The sequence below is a fragment of the Carcharodon carcharias genome, chromosome 16 (assembly GCF_017639515.1).
Source record: "Carcharodon carcharias isolate sCarCar2 chromosome 16, sCarCar2.pri, whole genome shotgun sequence".
Lineage (NCBI taxonomy): Eukaryota > Metazoa > Chordata > Chondrichthyes > Lamniformes > Lamnidae > Carcharodon > Carcharodon carcharias.
Window position 1 is genome coordinate 32169152 of NC_054482.1, and position 20231 is coordinate 32189382.

General features: G+C 40.7%; 1 protein-coding gene across 3 annotated transcripts in view; it reads right to left on the bottom strand.

Annotated features, from left to right (window-relative positions):
• cep350 (centrosomal protein 350) overlaps window positions 1-20231 on the bottom strand; it is a 217244-nt gene that overhangs the window by 184309 nt on the left and 12704 nt on the right. For all 3 annotated transcript variants that reach the window (XM_041207879.1, XM_041207880.1, XM_041207878.1), the window contains exon 2: window positions 3352-3437. In XM_041207879.1, the coding sequence (XP_041063813.1) occupies window positions 3352-3424 (73 nt within the window). In that variant the 5' untranslated portion in view covers window positions 3425-3437. The remainder of the gene's footprint in view (window positions 1-3351; window positions 3438-20231) is intronic.

A 20231-nucleotide genomic window follows, 5' to 3' on the forward strand; every position in this document is an offset into this window, starting at 1 on the left:
GGGGATATTTCAGATTGCAGAGAACAGATACATTCCAACTGGTAAGAAAAAATCCAAGGGATGGACACACATCTGTGGTTAATTAGAAAGATAGCATCAAACTTAAAGAAAAGTACATAATTGTGCAAAGACAGGTGTCAGGTCAGAAGACTGGACAGAATATAAGGAACAGCAAAGGATGGCGAAAAGACTAATAAGGAGGGAAAACTTAAGAGTATGGGAGAAAGTGAGCCAGAAATATAAAAACAGATAGAAAAAGTTTTAATAAATATTTTAAAAGAGTTAACAAAATGAGCGCTGGTCCTATAGAAAGTGAGTCTGGAGAATTGATAATGGAAAACAAGGAGACGGCTGATGAACTGAACAGGTATTAACATCAGTTTTTGCTATAGAGGATACAAGTAACATCCCAGAAGCAGCTATAAACCAGGAAATGGAAGTAGGGAAGGAAGTCAGGAAAATTACAATCACCAGAGAAGTGGTGCTGAGTAAATTGTTGGAGCTGCAGCTGACAAGAGCCCTGGTCCTGATGAACCTCATCCTAGGGTCTTGAAAGAAGTATCTAGTGAGATAGTTGATGCATTGATTTTAATTTTCCCAAACTCCCTCGATTCAGGGAAGATCCCTTTAGATTGGAAGATAGCAAATGTAACTCCATTACTCAAAAAGGGAGGGAGACAGAAGGCAGGAAACTACAGGCCAGTTAGCTTAATATTTGTCGAAGGGAAAATGTTAGAAGTTATTATTAAAGAAGTTATAGCAGGGCGCTTGGATGAGCTCAAAGTCATCAGGCAGGGTTGATATAATTTTGTTAAAGGGAAATCATGTTTAACCAACTTACTGAAGTTCTTTAAGGAAGTAACGTGCTGTGGATAAAGGGAAACCGGAAGTTGTACTGTACTTCGATTTCCAGAAGGCATTTGATAAGGTGCCACATCAAAGGTTATTGCAGAAAATAAAAGATCATGCTAAAGGGGGTAACATATTGGCATGGATAGAAGATCGGCTGGCTAACAGGAAGCAGAGAGTAGTCATAAATGGGTCTTTTTCAGGTTGGCAAGATGTAACAAGTGATGTTGCAACTGTTTACAATTTATATAAATGGATGAGGGGTTGAAGGAATGGTTGCCAAATTTGCTGATGACACAAAGATAGGTAGGAAAGTAAGTTGTTAAGCTGACATAAGGAGGCTACAAAAAGATATATAGATAGGTTAAATGAGGGGCAAAGATCTGGAAAATTGAGTACAATACGGCAAAATGTGAAATTATCCATTTTGGCAAAAGAATGAAAGAGAAGCATATTACCTAAATGGTGAGAGATTGCAGAGTTCGGAGGTGCAGAAGGACATGGGTATCCTAGTGCATGAATTACAAAAGGCTAGTATGCAGCTACAGCAAGTAATTAGGAAAACTAATAGAACATTATCATTTATTGCGAGGGGAATTGAATATAAAAATAGGGAGGGTTATGCTTCAGTTGTAGAGGGCACTGTGAGACCACTTTTGGAGTACTGTGTACAATATTGGTCACCTTATTTAGGGAAGGGTGTAAATGCGTTGGAAGCTGTTCAGGGAAGGTTTACCAGACTAATAACTGGAATGGATGGGTTGTCTTATGAGGAAAGATTGGATAGACTAGGCTTGCATCTGTTAGAGTTTAGAAGAGCGAGAGACTACTTGATTGAAACATAAGATCCTGAGGGGTCTTGACAGGACGGATGTGGAGGGGATGTTTCCTCTTGTGGAAGAATCTAGAACAGGGGTCACTGTTTAAAAGTATGGGGTCGCCCATTTAAAACAGAGATGAGGCAAAAAAATTTTGCCTCAGAGGGTCGTGAGTTTTTGGAACTCTCTTCCTGAAAAGGTAGTGGAAAACAGAGTCTTTGAATATTTTTAAGAGAGAAGTGGATAGATTCTTGGTAAGCAAGGGGGTGATATGTTATCGGGGGTAGGAGGGGTGCAGATTTCAGGTTATTATTGTGAAGTACAATAATTTTCACAATATTTTTCTGGTTTACTGTGAAGTAGATTTATGGGGTAGGTATAGTTGAGCCTGTGTGTGATTTAATTACATTTGGAGTCAAGTAGGCTGCAAGTTGAAATCATAAGCTAGGATCTTGACATGCTCATGAGTATACATGGATGCTGGCTTAGCATGTTAAGGTATGAAGGGAATTTCCATTTTTAGATAAATGAAGGGATATTTGGATTTCTAAGGGATTTTAGTCTACAACTAGCCAGATAAGCAAGGCTAAAGAATGTTTATTTTTCCCAAAGGTTACTGACAATAGATATTGGCAACATGAAAAGTTTTTATTTTATGAGGAAGGTACAGTTTCAAAAACATATGGAACAATAGAACCTACATATTAAAAAGTGAAAAACATTTTTAAAGGAGAATGAAAAGCTATGTGTCAGCAGGCCGTGTGTCAGGAGGCAATGTAAGATCTAACAGTGGTGTGTGAAATAACCTTAATGAAGCCTCCAGCATTTATGCATAAGTCTGTTGTCTAACAAAGTTGGGGAAAAGCCATTTGGAATTCCACTGTCCAGGGTATTGTGTTAATTTGCTGAATTTGTTTTAAATCTAAAATCTATTTTGGACCATTGCCTTAAAGGGAGTGCAACTGGGAGTCAGGTTAATTATGAATTTTAGGAGTTATTACAGTAGTAAGAAATTGTAGTCTTATGTGTATGCTTGAAATTTTTTAATATTTTGTTAATATATATTTTAATTTAATTTTTTAAAGCTCCAAAGGTCATGGTGGACTTATTACTTCTGAATTCAGTGCACACATCTCGTAATAAATACAAATTGCAAAACCGTTGTGATAGCCCAACCAAGTTTCCCTTGTGGATTTGGTCCACCTGGCACACATCATCTGCCACGCCATAACACTATCAGATCAACCATGATCTTATTAAATGGCGGAGCAGGATCAAGGAGCTAAATGGCCTTATCCTGGCTCCTTGTTCGTATGTTCACATTTAGAAGGGGGATTGTCCCCAGTGCCTTAGCCAATATTTATCACAAAAAAAATCACAAAAACAGATTATTCGGTCATTAATACATTGCTGTTTGAGGGACTTCCTGGGCACAGATTGGCTGCTGCATTTCCTACATCACAGCAGTGACTACATTGCAAAATATCTCATTGGTTGAACGGCTCCTGGAGATGCCCAATGAACATGAAATATCTTTTCCTTTATAATAGTTCTTTGGTCATATGATTAACATGATCACTATTCTGCTGCATGGTGTTAATGACCGGGCTTCCTAATCATGGTAACAGCAATTTGGGGAACTGAATTTAACCGAACCAAATCTGTAAAATCAGTACCACTATACCTTGCCTTGTATTCTGATTCTGCATCAGTCCCGGGTTTAGCAGGGACGCATTCTTAGATTTGCTGCTCCACATCTTGTCAGCTCACCTAAAACAAAAAGTAAGCAATATTAGCAACACTGATTTTCAGGTCCTGATTTAATTACATTTCAAGCCTCCAATCCAAAACTCAAGATTCCTTTTTATTTCTTGAATCTGCGATTTTAATTTATGTATTGAAATTTGGTCAAAAACAGTAAGTGAAATTTAGTAAGCATCATTTAATGGTGATGTTCTGGCTGCCAGGTATGCATAGACAATCGAAATCTGGTCAGTACTAGGGTGGGACTTTGACACAATCTAGTCCCACACTGATGTGCATTATTCTAGTCATTGGACAGTGATAGTAAGAGATGCAGCGGTTTTAGATGTTCAAATTGAAGGATATGAATGAGTTTGGTACAGTGGGTTCAGACCAGAAGCATCCAAGCTTTTTGGCTCTTTTCCACATACATCATGGAGCATTGGGAAGCCCCTTTGGAGATCGAGTTTACATTCCCATTAACCTACACATATTCCAAGTTGTTGGTGCTAACAGATTCACAATTTTGATTAAGTGTTCTGATTTAGAATCTTTTCACCACTGAGGCAAAGATGCCAAAGGCAGCTTTTCCAAACCTCCAGACTCAAAATGCTAACTGGCCAAACTACGAAAGAAGAAATAAAAGTGCAAATAGGGCTGAGTTGGCTGGGCTTTGAGGGCCAGGTTGGTAGGACTCAGGAACCATGTGGCTTGAGGGTGACAGGTTTAACATCCTAGGTTAGGCCACACTTATTTTATCTGGGATTTAGCTTCAAATAGAGTCCATGTGATGGAACCAGAGTCTCCTCAACCCAGTTTCTGAGCGTCATAAATCCAGACCTGTCACTAAATCACAGCCCTCAAGAATTCAACAACAGTATGGAGAATGAAAGGCTACATTACTACAGCAGAGTAGATGGGACTTTGCCCGGTGTAACTTATGCTGTGTATCTCGTCTAAGCATTCAAGAGTGGAAGAGTAATTAAATGTCAGCATTAGCATCGCCACAAGGAGCACAAAATCTTAAAATCCCAAAAGATGTGCATTGTTGACATGTAATACAGGTAACCCATCACTTATCCTATAAGCCATCAGCAAGTTTTTGTTATTCGTGGTCTCACTGATCAATATGTCATGGTCGAAGACATCAGTTAAGCGTTTTTTTCCCCCCCCACTGGACAATTACAAAAGATAAATTATAGTTCACACTTTGTAGTAGGTGTATGCAACATGATTCTCCCTTCTTACCCAACTATACCACTACAAATGGTATATTTGTATACAAAGGTAGCAACGTGGGAGAAAACAGGTGTTCACCTGTTTAACTCTCTGGAAGGCTGATCAAATATTGTAGATGTAACTTTGAAACAAAATGCACTGCAATGAAGCATCCAGTGCTATCTAATTCCATCACATGAGGTACAATGCATTACTACGGACTTTGCCAAAGAGATTATCTCCTCTTGCTCCTGCCCCAACTTAGCATACCTTTCACCCACATTGCAGAGAACAGGCTTCAAGATAACTCTTCAGATATGCGGTGTTCAGAATGCTCTAAGTCTGCAATAAGACTCTGTATAAATTCTCATTTTATCTTGAAGATCATTTTGCTGTGATGTGGAAGGCATTAATTACTTTGCCCAAAATACAAGAAAGTATGCCTCCTCCAATAATCATACCAGGTTCTAAAAATGTACATTTTAGAGCTCTATAGTTCACTGACTGTATTACGGAACATGTAACCACTTAGATATTTTGACCTTTGCTGTTCTGGAAAATAAACTCAGTTCCACGTGTTTAAGTGGGTTTGAAGGTGAGGTCACTCCTAACATTTGCAAGAAAGGTGGAGAATGCGTACAGTGCATTAAACTGACAACCAACACATCAAACGTGGTGTCAATACATTACCACAATCTTCCTGTGGACATGACTTAAACCAGTTTAACCAGATTAAAGTGCTTCTGTAGTTCTGATTGCAGCAAAATGATGCCTGTTCACCACATTCCTTCATTCACACTGCAAATATCAGCTCGCTTATGCAGACAACAAAATCACAGAGCTGCAAAATTTCCACACAAGTGGCACTCTACCTCAATCTGAAGTACTTTACAATAGTGACTACACTTTAAAAGAATATTATTGGCTGTCAAGTGCTTTGGGACATACGTTATTTCTTACTTTACAGAAGCACTAAGTATTTCACTGCCCCAAAGTGAAGAGAAGATTTTCATTCAACCTATAACCAGCATTACACACCTGGATCAACTTTAGCATGAGTTTTTCAACACAGTCATATTCTGTTCCAGGCAGTGTAAAGTTAACAAGCCCTAGACCACCCCTCCACCTATCCCATGAAAACATGGCTTTTGAGTCTGTTTTCAGGAGAGGGAAGCCAGCATTAGGAAAAGCAATGAGCCGGTTCGGCACACTCTCTATGTGGGCATTCTTCTAAAATTTGAGCTCAGCAAACTGAAGTCTGGTGCACAGACGTCATTCTGACAGGACGAGATGCAGTTGAATAAAAAATTAATAGCTCTTTGGTTATTTTACCAAGGCCTTGACATTCATTAAACACCTGTTAAGCTGGCCCAAGTCTCACTTTCTCGCCCTTATGTTATAACTCATATGGCTGTTCCTTATAGCAATCTAAATGTTTCATTTATGTAAATTAAATATTAATAATCATCTACTGAAGTTAATGAAATTACTCCATGATTTACACCCTTTTTTACACTACAGAACCCCTTTCACAATTGCACCAGTCCGCTTGGTGTCAAATGCATACCCCCACCATTACACCACATAATGTATTCAGCAGAAATGAGCAATAAGTACACAACTAAAATTGTTTGCAGAGTCACATTTGTCAATCTGGTTGAGACTGTTTCCCAATGTCAGGAGCACATAACTGAACAGGGAGTCTTATAAATAAATGACATCAGGTGGCAGAAAATCACAACAGACATAAGTTACTGCAGCTGCAACCTGCACAGAAAGTCCAACTTATGCTCTGGCATCAACTGGCCAATACACTAGAATTTACACCAATGCCATGTCAGCTCTCCTTAAAGGGTGAAAACTAGAGAATTAAACAAGCAAAACCTCCATTAGTCGTCCTTGGTAAAATATTAGATCAATAAGCTGCCCCAGATTTCAGTCTGGTACAGCAAATTTCTCAGGATTCCACAGAAACAAAGATAGGTTTATTACAAAAATTGATTTGAAACTGTCCTTGAGCTATCAGACTAATTTATATCATGGCGAAGAAGATTGCAGTTAGCACCTGAGAAAGGCACAAGGCTACATTCTACAATTACTTTGGCCAATAACTGCAGTGCAGATAACGAAGGTTCCATGTTAGTGTCTTTTTAAAACTAAGGAGGAAAAGGGTGAATCACTTTGATGGAATGTATTAGTTTGGGGCACTTTTGTGTTTGTGAATGCACTGTACACTACAGATTGTTAAACACTAACCATGACAGTCCTGGCCATATAACAATGTAAATTAGCAGGTCACATCACACCAACCTTAAACAATGGAGCGATTTATACAGATTAAATAAGCATCCTCAAGAGTTCAATAAATCATGGAAGGGGGTTTATATATTAAATCAATGAAATCTGAAAAACAGGCATGGTGTTCACTTTCACGCATGGTCTTAAGGGCAGCAAAGTATAAAATCTGCTGATATGAAAACGTGTGGAAGGGTTGGCAATTCAGGAGATGATTAGTTGGCTGCAAGCTAATTTAGGAAAATTAATAAAAAGGATAATTAAAGAGTGTCAAATATCATTTAATGTGGAGAATTTCACTGTGCACATAGAGTGCTTGAGGCACAACTGTGCCATGCATTGTAAGAGCAGGAAAGGGCAATGGGCAGTCACTGACCAGATGGCAGTCATGTGGCTAGTGGATAGTGGCAGTAGATTGTGCGATCAAATCCCACCACAGAGGCGGGAGCACATAATCTAGACTGACACTTAGGTGCAGTACTGAGGGAGCACTGCACTGTCAGAGGTGCCATCTTCCAGGTGAGACGTTAGACCAAGGCTCCATCTGCCCCATTCTGGTCAATATATATCACAACAGATTATTCGGATTATCGCATTTCTGCATGCAGAATTTTGTTAAGCTCAGGGTGTATGTTGAGTTTCCTAGTTCATAACACTGAAAAGTATTTCACTGGCTGTATAGCGCACTGGAATGTCCCAAGGTTCTGATAGACAATATTTAATACAAGTTTTCCTCTCTTTATTCAAGATGCAAAGACCAAAACTAGGCACAAAACATGTATGTGCACTACCCAGTATGGTACTGTGCAATACAGACTGGAGAGGTTCTGAGATCAATCCCTAGGCTGAAGTTGGGGCAGAAGAGATTAGCTTCAATTTAGGCAGAAAAGAGGAAGAAAATCTCCAGTGATACCTGTTGCCAAGTGTGCAAATGTGAAATGGATCAGGCCTGGTCATGAGTCCCTCCCTCAATTGTCTGGCAACACACTATATGGGCTCAGAAATAAAATATGATTAGTTGGGCAAATTCTCAGTCAGGAAAGGTAGAACCGGGAAGAAAACAATCCTCTCACTTCCCAGAAAATGATTGAAGTTATCAATACAAAATTTCTCAGTATGAACCTATGGTCATCTTCCTTCCACATTAAAAAGGCTATGAACGTGCAAGTCATTTTCTACATAGTTCTGAATTCAGCTATGGTCCTGCACCTTCAAATGCTAACATGCCACATCATTTAACGTATAGACAAATCTTCAAAGATACTCTTCCTACAAGGAGAGAAGCAGTGGCACACCATCACCCAGTCACAGTGCCCTGATTTGAGATATACCACCACTCCTTCACCAATGTTAGCTTTATATGGTCCAACACTCACATCTATCACCACCATAAGGATTGCCTTGGTTCAATAAGCTGTGGCTCATCATCATCTTATCAGGGTGTCTGGGGAATAGGCAATAAGTATGGGCTTACTAGCAACGCACACAAACTTTTAAATACTGTAACAGAATCAGCACTGCTCAAGGAAACCAGCAGACGGCTTAAAAATAAAAGTGAAAGTTGGTAGGACTAAAGCTGCACATTATAGATTACATCAGTACAATACTGGCAAAAGATACTTTCGAGTAAACCACTTGTTGACGTTTAGAGGATCTCAGCCATTCTCACCCACTAAAAATGTATTATCTGCTGGCATTTGATAATTTAACCAGCAGTGGTTGGGAGTGAGGGAGTTACAAACGGTAATACAATCAGAGAAGCTCAAGCAATGACAGAAATCAAGCAGTTTTGTCAGACACCTCCCTCTCTGTACTGTTCAACTTGTAACAGATCCAGACATCTGCTACTCTATTTATATCACCAAACCCAACCCAACTCAAGGCAGCTCACAGTGTACAAATGAAGGACATGGAATCACTGCTGTAGCAGAAAAATACCGTGACAGTACAACTGGACTAATTTAAAGCTTCAGTGCCATTTAGGCTTTACTGTTACTGTTATCATAGTATTATCATACTGTTACTCATACTGCTATCATAGAATTATTCCTCACCCTATCCTAACTGCCCAACAGCAGGAAGCAGTAATGCAAGTTAAGAGACAGGATGGAGGGGGAGGCAGGGACGGCAGGGAGTCAAACTATATTCAAACAATATTAAAATTTCATCAACCACTGTGATTGAATCTCTTTTACAACGAACACCTTGTTTTGCCACATCACCTGGGAAGGTACACAATCCAGAAAAAGACATTTGAATGAAGTACTCACAAGGGTCTAAGCAGTGAGTTATTAGCACATTCTTTTAGATAATATCACCACCTTCAACCTTTGTTCTTTTGTCTGTGACATCTTTTGGTTATCTGCTCCTATCACTGCTTGCTTGTCCCTACAACCTTCCCAACTTAAACCAGCTTATATTTCACCCCTCTCCTATTTTTACTTAGTTCTGTTGAAGGGCTCGAAACGTCAACTTTGTTCTTCTCCGCCGATGCTGCCAGACCTGCTGAGTTTTTCCAGGTATTTCTGTTTTTGTTTTGGATTTCCAGCATCTGCAGTTTTTTGTTTTTATAAGCAGTGAGTCATTTGGCAGAGCCTGAAGCAGGATACCTGGGCACTCTCAAGGGTACAGGGAAGATGGGTGTTGCAGGAAGACAGACAAACATTGAAAAACATTATGCTGGCGGTAAGATTAAAAGGGAGAATAGGACTATCTGGATTCTTCTCCAAAACAGCCAGTGCAGACTCAATGCGCTAAATGGCTTTCTTCTTTGGTGCATTATCGCATGATCCTATAAAAGGTACTTCCCCAAATACAAACAGAATTCAACCTGGAGAAGTGTAAGGTGATAAATTTGGGGAAGTCAAACAAGGCAAAGGACCACACAATAAATACTTAAATACTGAGAGGTGTGAGGGGCCTTGGAGTGAATGCATAAGGACAGATCAATAAGGTGGTTAAGAAGGCATATGGAATCCTTTCAATTATTAGCCGAGGTAAAGAGCAAGGAGGTTATGCTGGAACTGTATAAATTATTAGTTAGGCTACAACTTGAGTACTGTATACAGTTCTGGTCACCTCATTACAAGAAGGATGTGATTGCATTGGAGAGGATACAGAGGAGATTTAACCAGGATGTTGCCAGGACTGGAAAATTGCAGCTATGAGGAGAGATTGGATTGGCTGGGACAAAAGCAGAATTACCTGGAAAAACTCAGCAGGTCTGGCAGCATCGGTGGAGAAGAAAAGAGTTGACGTTTCGAGTCCTCATGACCCTTCGACAGAACCAGTTCTGTCGAAGGGTCATGAGGACTCAAAACGTCAACTCTTTTCTTCTCCGCCGATGCTGCCAGACCTGCTGAGTTTTTCCAGGTAATTCTGCTTTTGTTTTGGATTTCCAGCATCCGCAGTTTTTTTGTTTTTATCTGTGCTGGATTGGCTGGGGTTGTTCTCCTTGGAACAGAGGAGGCTGAGGGGAGATTTGATTGAGATGTACAAAATTTTGAGAGGCCTGGATAGAGTGGATGGAATGGGCCTATTTACTTTAGCAGAGAGGTCAGTAACTAGGGGAACATAGATTTAAAGTGATTGGTAGAAAGATTAGAGGGAAAATGAGGAAATATGTTTTCACCCAGACAGTTGTGGGGGTCTGAAACTCACTGCCTGAAAGGGTAGAAGAGGCAGAAACCCTTAACCCATTTAAAAGATGTCTGGATATGAACCTCAAGTGCCTTACCCTGCAGGGCTACGGACCAAATGCTGGAAAGTGGGATTAGGTTGGGTGGCTTGTTTTTTGGCCAGCATAGACACAATGGGCCTGGTGGCCTCTTGTGTCCTAAATGTTCTATGACTCTAGTATTACTTTTTTTTGAGGGGGCTCCCACATTGGGTGCCAACTTCAACCAACTGGGAAAACAAGCTGTCAGATTTCTCAGGGTTGAGCTGAAATGTGCTGCCTACAGGATTGCCATAGCAGAATGGTTAAATAAGTGATAACTAAATAAGCATCCACTTGACACTCTCAAAGTGTAAGGGATGGGAGTTGGTGTACAGTCTCACAGCTTGCTATTCTACAGCATAGTAAATTGGACTGCAATATGCCACACCGATTTCAAGTACAAAGCACGTACTTGCCTTTATCCTACAACTTCAGTAAGCATCATTGCAAAGTGCTTCACAACACTAAAGTACACAGCTCCAGAAAGCAGTTGAGGCTGTCTCCTGCAGGAAGTCTCACATTGCTTAGGTTGGCCAAAGAGTGCAAGGAGTGCAACGTCAGGATGCTCAGTGATTTTCCATCTCTCTGGGCCTGTTTTTCAATCTACTTGGAATCAATTTAATTGTTCAGAAAAAGGCAGACACTCCCACAGTGCTCTCTAAACAGTAAGGAGAGCACAAGCTGAGTTCTCCTCAGGGATGGAGACTTGCAGTTCTAACCTGTGGTGTAAATATCTTGCCTGTCTGGAGCTGATTTAAATGCTGAGAAAGTGCAGACACTCCTGAAATCTGCAGTAACTAGCCTCACAACAGCAGCTGCAGTATAAATGCACCAGCAAATATCACAGCAGAGGTCAATTTCAGGAACAGATGGATTTGTTCAACACACCAACATCCCAAGCTTGGCCTAAATAGCCAAGTGGTTATGGTACTGGGCTTGTAACCCCAAGATCAAGAGTTCAAATCTCACAATGGCAAACTATGAAACAATGTAACTTCATCTGAAACAGATGGAAACGGGTTTGTACTCGAAAGAGTTACACCAACATCCCCTGCTCTACACGTCAAACCTCCAATGGTCACACAGACAGCGCCTGGGAATTGGAGCAAAGACCAACAAAACTATTAATTACCCAGGTTTCTAAAATTTGATCTTGTTGCACAACTTGAATGTCTAACGTAACTGACTGAGCTAGAATTTTAAATGGTATTTTGCTTTTTTCCATTTTTCTTCCCTCTCCTGCCATTTTTACCTAATCCATAGAGATCATCCAGTACTTTGCCCAGGTCATCATTCTTTCAAGTGCAATCTTATCTCAGTTTGTAGCACTCTTATCCAAATCAGCAGGTAGTGGGTTCAAGCCCCACTCCGAGGGTGGTTCTACAGCTCATTGTGGATTGTCACCTTGACATGCAGGCGAGGCTTGTGAGCTCTTCAGAATCCCATCAGGTGCTCCTGTTGGGGCCACCCATGGAGGCAAGGTACGGGGTGGTTGGGGGTGGGGCGGGAGAGTGCTAGACAATGTGCAGTCCAACAAATCCTCAATGACAGAACAGGTGTAAGAAGACAGTGTCTCTCTCGCAAGCTGCAAAGGCAGAAGGCGTTTGGTGCGTTAAGGTCATTGTGGTTTAACACGTCACAGATCTCAGATCACCAACCCGTCAACATCAGGTCTACAATGACGGCGCTCAAGGTCCCCACATCAAAGTCACGTGCAGGCTTCTGCTAGGGTTCTACAGCTGCACTCGAGTTCCCAACCTTCAGAGGAGATGTTAGAACAAGGTCCGATCAGTCCATTCTGGGGGTGCAGGTAGATGTTAAAGGTTCCAAGGAACAGTTTGAGGATTAGGATCCCATCATGGCTTGTGGGATCTTCCTGTGCCCAAACTGCCTCTTGTGTTTATAAAGTGTTTCATTGCGCTTAATGCACTTGAGACACTTCTAAAAGGCAAAAAGCATGCTTAACCCCTGCATGAATCTGAATTATTTCCAGAATCTTCACCTTCCAAAGCTGACACAGTTCTTGCAACACTATTAATGTAAACTTGATCATACTACCCACTACTTGATCATTAAAGAGTACTACAAGTGCTTGAAATCAAATTAAAAGAGAACATAGGCACCAGGTCTGTCAGTATCTGAAAAGATAAGACAGGTTAGGGCTTTGAATATAGACAAAGGACCAATCAATCCCTGACACTTTAATCTGTCCTCAGATACTGGCAGAAATAAAGCTAAACAAGAAAATTTATGAAAAGTTGCAGCTCACCATTCATTTCAGATAGAGATGCATTCTACTTTCCTGATACAACAACCTTGTATCAGTTCGTCTATAACAGGCCCAGACTTAAGATAAGGAAATCCCAGGAAAGCATTGGGAATCTTTGGTCAAAAATCACTTGTCCCTCCACAGCATGCTAATCATAGCACTTTCAACTCTGCCTTGCATTTCTTCTCAGGTAGAGTGTTGCTAGTCATTCTACGAAATGGTATTATGTTCAGGAATACGCCCACAATCATCAAAATCTACAATGTGAACTCGGTGCTGGCATCTCATGCGTCTCCAATCTTCTTGAAAGAGTAATGAAACGTTTAGTGAGTGAAGGTTAATCTGAAGAAACATTATTTCAGAGAACGAGGGGTCCATCTATGGAACAGGCTTCCTGGTGGATAGTTAGTATCAATTCATTCAAATACAAATTAGGTTTCTTGCAGATAATAACTTTTTTGAGACACATTTGAGTAATTTGAGACATGAGGTGGGAAGCGTAGCAGGCTGGGGAAGAACATATGAATTTTGAAGAGTCATACGTACTCGAAGTATTAGCTCTGTTTCTCTCTCCACAGATGTTGCCAACCCTGCTGAGTTTTTCCAGCATTTTATGTTTTCATCATTGACACCTTACACTGTGTTTTACCTAGTGTAATGCTCCTGTTCTTAGAAAACATCTATTGACTTACCTTGAATACAATGATCTACCGGTGCTGGAGTAAATTTAAACCGTTAGCTCACCACACATTAATTTAATTTCTAACATGCATTCAGATTTTCAGCACGTGAAGCTTAACAATAATGGCACTATAATTCCAAATTCAACAGGACCTGAGATAAATTGGAATGGAAGTTTGCAAACTTCTTTGCATTAGTTGTACAACACAGGCTTTTGAAGAAATTGTCAGGGAGCACTAGAATGAACGTAAACAATTTTCAATGGATTCAGCGTATCCCAGATAGGGTTTGTGCAGGAAAACCGAGGTACGGCTAATCATGATGAATTAGTTTGCAGCAGTCTCTTGAAAGCTGGGTAATGTTGGAACACTCAAGAGGTTAGTTTCCACAGTGGTAGCCACTTCTGAAACTCTAATATCAGTTATAACTTCAAAATTCTGCATATTCTTTGTCCGTAGTTTTGGAAGGAAGCAACTTTTCCAGAGGTGGCTCTAGTCAGAGCATCAGCCCTTCTTGTGCCGAGAGAACTGCAGCTGCACTGCTCATATTCATTACATTACTGCTGAAACTGTCTGAACGTTAGATGACACAAAGTCATGCAGTGCTGACCTTATCAACTTCAATGGAAACAGACAATAAATAGGGAAGGTGGAATGCAAACAATCATGCTTGTCCAAGTGACTTATTTTATTTCCACTCCTACAGTAACTAATCAAGCTTCATTATGGCCCAATGAAGGCTAGCAGCAAACACATTCCCTCAATGCATCATCCAAGTGGCCCTTCATTACATGCAAGGCCAGGCAGCAAGGGGTATGAAGCTATCAGACAGCAGCTGCCTCCGAGTCGCCCTCAGACATCTTCATTCATTTCCCAGCAGCATTTGCTGGTAGTATTCAGGAGGGGCAACCTTGCTGACATTGCCCGCCATCTCCAACTCACAGAAACAGAGCTATTTCAGTGCCCTGTCCTAATCCATTTGACTTGGGCTAATTCAGTACAGGTCAGGAATCAAAACTAATGCATCACTCATCTGTATGGCGCAGAGTACTTCGCAATTCATCCATGGAAGCTAGCTAGTAGAAATTATTCTAATTGTGGTTGGTGGGGGGGGGGCAGTTAATGGACCTTTTATCAACGGAATGGTTTAATATCATGTCATTTTATTTAATAAAAACACATACTTCATTTCTAACAGTTAAAGCTAGGCATTGTACCTATAGTGGATAAGCAGTACTGCTGATAGATCTTTTCCCAGCAGCTGCCAGTTATCAGTCATTAAAAACAGGAACACTCCTGCAAAGGAGCGCTCAATGGAAGATTATGCAACTTACTCTTTTACATTACCATCTGAGGGGAAGCTACATCATCACAATGTCCTACGTTATGAAATGGAATCGAATCAGTCTGATGGCAGCTGTCTCAGACCCAAAGACTAAGAGGAGGCAGAGGTAGAAGAAATGGGAGTTCAGGATTATTATTTTTCAAGATCCCTTCCTGCAGTATTCCTTCAATGATGTGTTTTTTCACATTTCAGAATTTTTCATAAGGGTCACTCCTACCACCATCCCCCACCCCTCCCCATGCCTTGGTTGCTAAATTTAATTTGAGGTGGGTTACTGAGCCATGCACCTGACCTCAGTATTTGCTGCTTGGTTGGGTTGAATGGGGTGGGGGAATGATGGTCAGAGAGGAAGAGGAAGAGAGAAATCTCCACAGAGCTGCATCCCTGATCACTGTCTAAATGCTGAGAAGTGCTCATGTGTGAACGAGGTGAAGAGAAATATCCACTCAATTGTGTTGGCTACAATCAAACAGTCTGCCATTACTCATGGTCCAGACCCATATGAAAAACTGCCACCTGGATGGATGAGAAACGTGCAGCTTATAAAGTTCCTTGGTTTTTTTCTAACAGGTAAGTTCACATGTGGCAGGAAAGTTTGTTGCACAATATTGGCCAGATCTCACTGGAGTGAGACATCTCACAATGATACCAGTTAGGTACAGCAAGCAGGTTTTGGGCCAAAATCTATGGCTTTTCATAGAAATGCGCACGCTGACAGGAAAAATAAAATTTTGCTGAAAAACAATGCACTCTGCAGAACAGAACAAAATCTCGACTGTATGATTGCATCTACACTTCTTTGAAACCGAGACACACAGAAATATGAGTTGGCCATTTTGCCCCTCAACCATCTTCAGCCATTCAATTAGATAATGTCTGATCCATAACTCTAGTCCATTTATCGGTCTTTACTACACATTATTGGCCTATCATTGAATTTCAAAAGTTTTAATTGACGTTAAGTATTCATAGCCTTGTGCAAATAGAGCTCCTGATGGTGTGAAGAAGTGCTTCCTGATTTCACTCCTGAATAACATGGTTCTCATTATGAAGTTGCACCCATATTCTGGATTCCCCTTCAGAGGAAATAGTTTTGATTTATCTGCTTCATCAAATTCCTTTACCATTTTTAACAACTCAATTTAGGTCACTCCTCACCATTCTATATTCAAAGGATTATGCAAACTGTCCCCAGAATTTAACTAATAACGCGATGGTAAATCTGCATTGTATCTCCTCTTCAAGGGAGGTGATGCCCAAAACGGACCACAATACTCCAGAAGTGGCCTGACTGGAGTACTCTATAACTGAAGCACTTCTGCACTTTCAAAATCTAATCCCTTTCAGAAAGGGCCACTTTTCCATTTGCTTTTTTAATTACTTTGGGTGCCAGAGCACCATTCATCACAGGAATATGGTTTCCAGCTACATACGAAAACAGAAGCTGTCGAAACCACAATTTAATAGCCAAAATTCTGGTTACTATAATCTTTAAAACAGCCCCATCGCCCACTTTAAGATGTATCCAATGGCCCAGAAGAAATAAGGTAAACACAAATTAATACTACAGGGTCCTGATAAGTTCACTACCTGCATGTCAGCAAGCCTGTCCAAATTTTACACGCCTAAACCCAATCGAATGTAAAACCATGTTACTCAAAACAAGACCAAATAACACGTACAAACAACTCAAAGTATCACAAGATGATGTTTTGTTCAGTCGATAAACTTACATAATTGTTGGGTAGGCCACAGTTAAATCATTGTACCCAGCTCTGGCTGTTCTATTTTAAAGGACATGAGGGCCAGAGAGAGATTTATCATATCTGGAACAAGGTCTAATTTGGAATGACCAACCACAAACAGGGCACATGGAAGCTTTTAAAAGAGAAGTCTATAAATATATAGAAGAAACATTTTTTTTTAAATGCTCTGCAGAAGGGCAGGAAAATTGGGACTAAACAGATAGGCAAAAAGCCTCCCCTTTTAATGTATAATTTGCAGTTGGCAAGCTTTCACAGTAAAAGAAAAATTCTCTCAAGACATTACCTAAATTCTACCACAGCCCTTATTCAGTGAATCTCAGACCAAAGAACATATCCAGGAAATAACTAGAAATGTGCAACATTGCCATAGTTTAAAATAATCTTGACCCAGTTTTCCAAGCAGCACAAACAAGCTGTCACAACACAAAACCAACAAAGCTGCTTTAGAAAAGTGGGACAAATCATGCAGAGACATTTAAATTTCTCTCATCTGATATGGGTTCAACTTTTGCATGTAGTTGCATTCATCTAAATGGGATTATCAAATACATGTATGAGGATCCCTTTAAAACCTGATACAATACAGGAGCCCCCAGTAAATACTGACACACTCCATGGGGGCCCATGTAAATACTGACATTCTCAGGGGGATCTTGTAAATACTGACACCCCCAGGGAGACCCTGCAAATAGTGAAATGTTCCAGAAAACAGCCTGTAAATGCTGAAATTCCTGGAGGTCTCCTGGAAATACTGACAACACTTGCAGGCCCCCATCATTACCCAAAACTTTTCCAGGGCCCTCACATTGAAGGAATTTAACATCCTTTACAGAAGGAAATCTGTCGCCCCCCACCCAGTCTGGCCTGCATGCAACTCCAGGCCCAAAGGAACCTGGTTGACTCTTAACTGCCTCTGAAATGATCTAACAAACCATTCAGTTGTACCAAACTGCTACAGAAATAAAAAATCCTGACAGAGCCCCCAGCAAAAGCCTCGGCACCAGAAATGACAACACCTTGCAAAGTCCTGCTTGCTAACATCTGGGAACATATGCCAAAATTGGGAGAGCTGTCCCACAGACCAGTCAAGCAACGGCCTGACATTTTCTTTAAGGTATGATTCAGTGAGTATGACTATGCCCCTGACACCACCATCCCAGATTATGTTCAATCCCACCAGTAGGACAAACACCACAGAGGTGGCAGCATTGTCAGGAGAGTGCTGCCCTTTTCGTCCTCAACATTTACAGCAAATCCCATGAACTCTCAGGTCAAATATGGACATGGAAACCACCGACTGATTACCACCTTCCCTCAGCTGATGAATCAACACTCTCCACAGTGCACACTACTTGGAAGGAGCACTGTGTGGGGCAAGGGCAGAGAATGTACTCTGGGTGGAGGAGTTCAATGTGCATCTCCAAGAGTGGCTCGTGAGTACCACTAATAACCAAGCTGGTCGAATCCTGAGGGATATTTTTGGCTGACTGGCCCTGTGGCAGGCGGTAAAAGAACAAATGAAAAACCTACTTGACTTCATCCTCGCCAATCTACCTGTCATAGATGTATCTGTCCATGACATACGAACAAGGAGCAGAAGTAGACCATTCAGCCCCTTGAGCCTGCTCTGACATTTAATAAGATCATGGTTGATCTGAAAGTAACCTCAAATCTACATCTTGCCTCGCGCCTGATAACATATCACCCCCTTGCTTACCAAGAATCTATCCACCTCTGCCTTAAAAATATGCAAAGACTCTGCTTCCACCGCCTTTTCAGGAAGAAAGTTCCAAAGACTCTCAACCCTCTGAGTGAAAAACTTCCACCTCATCTCTGTTTTAAATGGATGACCTCTTATTTTCAAACAGTGACCCCCTAGTACTATATTCTCCCACAAGAGGAAACATCCTCTCCACATCCAAACTGTCAAGACCCTCAGGATCTTATACGACTCAATCAAGTAGTCTCTTACTTTTCTAAACTCCAGTAGATACAAGCCTCAACTGTCCAACCTTTCCTCATAAGACAACCAACCCATTCCTGGTATTAAGCTAATAAACCTTCTCTGAACTGCTTCCAACGCATTTACATCTTTCCTTAAATAAGGTGACCAATACTGTAAACAGTACTGCAGATGTGGTCTCACTTGCGCTTTGTATAAACGAAGCATAATCTCCCTACTTTAGTATTCAATTTCCCTTGCAATAAATGATAACATTGTTAGCTTTCTGAATTACTCGCTGTACCTGCATACTGGCCTTTTGCAATTCATGCACTAAGACACTCAGATCTCTCTGCATCTCAGAGCTCTGCAATCTCTCATAATTTAGATAACAAGCTTCTCTTTTGTTCTTCCTGCCAAAATGGACAATTTCACATTTTCTCAAATTATACTCCATTTGCCAGAGCTTTGCCCACTCACTTAACCTATCTATATCTTTTTGTAGCCTCCTTATGATGTCATCTTCACAACTTACTTTCCTACCTATTTTTGAGTCATCAGTAAATTTGGTAACTATCCAATCTATCCCTTCCTTCAAGTCATTTATATAAATTGCCCCAGCATTGATCCCTGTGGCACACCACTCGTTACATCTGAAAAAGACCCATTTATGCCTACTCTCTGCTTCCTGTTAGCCAGTCAATCTTCTATCCATGCCAATATGTTACCTCCCAATAACATGAACTTTTATTTTCTGCAATAACCATTGACGAGGCACTTTACCAAATGCCTTCCGGAAATCTAAGTACAGTACATCTACCAGTTCCCCTTTATTCACAGCACATGTTACTTCTTCAAAAAAACTCCAATAATTTGGTCAAACAAGATTTCCCTTTCACAACACCATGCTGGCTCTGCCTGATTACCTTGAACTTATCCCAGTGCTCTACCGTCGCTTCTTTAATAATAACTTCTAACATTTTCCCTATGACAGGTGTTAAGCTAACTGGCCTGCAGTTTCCGGCTTTCTGTCTCCCTCCCTTTTTGAATAACGGAGTTACATTTAGTATTTTCCAACCTAATGGAATCTTCCCTGAATCTAGGGGGTGTTGGAAAATTAAAACCAATGCATCAACTATCTTACTAGCCACTCCTTTCAAGACCCTAGGATGAAGTCCATCAGCACCTGGGCACTTGTCAGCCCACAGCCCCAACAATTTACTCAGTACCATTTCTCTGGTGACTGTAATTTTCCTGACTTCCCCTCTCCCTTCCATTTCCTGATTTATAGCTACCTCTGGGATGTTACTTGTAGCCTCTAGTGAAAACTGACACAAAATATCCATTCAATTCATCTGCCATTTCCTAGTCTTCCATCATCAATTCTCCAGAATCACTTTCTATAGGGCCAACACTCACTTTGTTAATTCATTTTTTAAAAAATATTTATGGAAACTCATTGTTTTTGTATTTCTGGCTAGCTTTCTCTCGTACTCCAATTTTTCCCTCCTTGTTTATTTTTTAGTCATCCTTTGCTGTTCCTTATGTTCTGTCCAATCTTTTGGCCTATCCCAGAAACATTCTATGA